At 39.2% G+C, this 2,707-nt stretch overlaps 1 protein-coding gene across 1 annotated transcript; it reads right to left on the bottom strand.

Moving 5' to 3' along the window:
* Nucleotides 1–1,775: 1,775 nt before the first annotated feature.
* Nucleotides 1,776–2,108, bottom strand: LOC112040557 (uncharacterized). The gene has a single exon (XM_024073443.1). The coding sequence runs from the start codon at nucleotides 2,106–2,108 to the stop codon at nucleotides 1,776–1,778; it is 333 nt and encodes a 110-aa protein (XP_023929211.1).
* Nucleotides 2,109–2,707: the final 599 nt, after the last annotated feature.

The following is a 2,707-nucleotide window of genomic DNA, read 5'->3' as shown; positions in this document are numbered from 1 at the left end:
ACAGCCAGACCTTACTCTGCTTTGGATGGTGGACTTCCTTCACCATTCAGTTCCCTAGAAAACATTTTTGTTTCCCATTATAGAGATACTCCCTGGTCTGAAGAAGAACATTCTTTTGTTGCTTGTGCTTTTTCCACTCATCTTAAGGCATGCTTTCAAGAGGAGTATAAAACTCAAACCTACAATGCCCATAGGTTTGCCCGCCAATTTGGTTTTGACCAAGGCATACTGGGACATCTCTCTACTTTAGCTTTACCTATTGTAGTGGCCTCTTTGGCCTTTAAGAAGGAAAATCTCATCAAGATTTTTGTATCAAGCCCTGAAATCCTCTTTACTTCCCCCACCAGAAATGGATTGCCTTCACCCAGGTTTAAGTCATGGTGGTCTGATATTAGAGAACATGTTAGGAATTTTGGGGAGAGTGGTGCCCAACGATTTGATATCCCACCTATCTTTCAGGGAGATTTGACCTTGAAGCCTCTTCCAAAAGCCAAACCTTCAAGCACCAAGAGAAAGAAGAATGCAAAAACCCTTTCAATCAAGAAGCCCAAGGTACACTTTTTTCTCTATAATGACTATTTCTTGTAATCTATTCTTTTATCCCTAGACTCAAGTAACTTTTCTCCTTGTCTCTATTTCTAACAATTGACAGGTTACAAGCTCTGTTCCTTAAGCTCAACCTAAACCAGGAGTCACTTCTTCAAACCCAGAGGTTTCTGTACAAGAAATGACTTCTAATGAAGAAATTGAGTCTAACACTGAAAAGGGGGATTTGAATCAAGTATATGTTGAAAATCCTCAAGAGAAAGAAGATTTAACAAAAGCTACTTCCAAGGAACAAGAGGGTGAAAGCACCTTGACAAAGTCTGATCCATTACTCTCATTGGTTTCTCCCAATTTGAGACCAACTTGTTCTCTATTGCTCTCTAAACATCCCGAAAACATGAGGGATACCAGCAAATGGAACTTGTCACTTAGGGGCTTTCTCTTACACCAAATTGGGTCTATCATATCCCAACTGCAATCAAAGGATAAAGAGGATTATCTAGCCCTCCCCCTTGACAATTTCCTTTACACACTGAGTGAGGCTAAGAGCCTAAGTGTCAATGTCGGCTGGTTAAAGAATCATGTCACTGCATTGAGGGACTTAAAGAAGGTAGGACCCTCTGTTCATACTTCCTTGTCCTAACTTCATGAGTTAAGAGCTAAGGAAAACTCGAGTATCAACAAAGCAAAGGAAGCAAAATTAGCCTTGCAGGTGCATGCCACTTCAATCACTCAACTCCAGGGATCAATCAAAAGACATCAGGTGGAATTATCATCCCAACAAGAATCAATTTTTTCCCTTTAAACTCAACTAGAAGGTGTCACTATAGAACGTAACTCTTTGAGGAAAGATATTGAGAAGTTGGAAAGCGACCTAGGAGCTTTGAGCGATCTAGACTTCTCTCTTGAAAATTTTAGTTTTCTCACAAACATTATCTAATTTTCAAGTTGTAATATATATATATATATATATTTGGTCTTGAAAGGCCATTGGGTTGTACTAGAACTTTACTTTGCTCTATTTCGTCAGACTATTTAGACTTTGCATGCATATTATGAACAACATCATATGAAATAACTGCATATAAGTCTGTTTATAATGGTATGAATTTTGCAAATTACAAAATCATTTTGATATGATGGCCACCAAAAAAAAATTGTTTTTACAAGGTTAAGCATGATATTTCTTAAGGTGAGCTCCGCTAATGGGGCTATACTCCTCATACATGCTAGGCAGCTTTCCAAACAAGCTCTCCCACTTGAAATTTTCTTTCTTTAACTTGGACTTCATCCCTAGCCTTCATGTTAGCCTGGTAAAGGTGGTTATGAGAGGCAGCATTATCACGCATTTTCTTCATAATTTCCAAAGTGTCTTCTTTGGGTATTCCTGCAATCTCTACCAGCTTCACCACTGACCTTACTAGATCTATTGGGATGACAGCCTCTATGCCATAGACTAGAGAAAAGGGTGAAGCTCCTGTAACTTGTGATTTGGCTGTTCTATGAGCCCACAAAGTTGTAGGAAGCTCCTCCTTCCACCCTTTTCCATTCTCCTTAGTCATTTTTCCTAATATCTTCAATAATCTTTTGTTAGAGGCCTCAGCTTGGCCATTTCCCTTAGGATAATAAGGTGTCGATGTCGTGTGAGAAATGGAGTGCCATTCTATTAAATGGCACACATTCCTTTTCAGGAATAGTGTGCCATTGTTAGAAATAATTTTGTTGGGCACCCCAAAATAACATATTATATTCTCCCTCGAGAAATTAACCACTAAGCTACCTATTGCCTTCTTCATAGCCATAACTTCTACCCACTTGGTAAATAGCTCAATGGTTACCAGTATCCATGTACATCCTTTAGAGGGGGGATTTATAGATCTTATAAAATCGAACCCCCAACTATAGAATGGATATAGAGCCACAGTTGGATAAAGACTTTAATGGCTAATGTGTATCTCATCTCCCTGCCTTTGGCATTCTTGACACTTTTTTGCAAAGTTTTAAGCATCCTTTTGCATTGTGAGCCAATAATATCCTTGGTGCAAAGCCATTTGCCATAATTTCCTCCCACCAGGGTGTCCTACTGGTTCTCCCTTATGTAGGTCTGAAAAAATGCCATTGACTTCCTAAGCAGGAATGCACACCATCCATTTCCCTTGGA

Source organism: Quercus suber, unplaced genomic scaffold (genome assembly GCF_002906115.3).
Source record: "Quercus suber isolate HL8 unplaced genomic scaffold, Cork oak 2.0 scaffold_36, whole genome shotgun sequence".
NCBI classification, from domain to species: domain Eukaryota; kingdom Viridiplantae; phylum Streptophyta; class Magnoliopsida; order Fagales; family Fagaceae; genus Quercus; species Quercus suber.
The sequence above is the reverse complement of the archived record's forward strand: the minus strand, read 5'-3'. Positions and strand labels throughout refer to the sequence as shown.

Bases quoted from the DNA above. Each gene is read 5' to 3' on its own strand.
- LOC112040557 (XM_024073443.1), bottom strand. From the start codon at position 2,108: ATGACTAAGGAGAATGGAAAAGGGTGGAAGGAGGAGCTTCCTACAACT.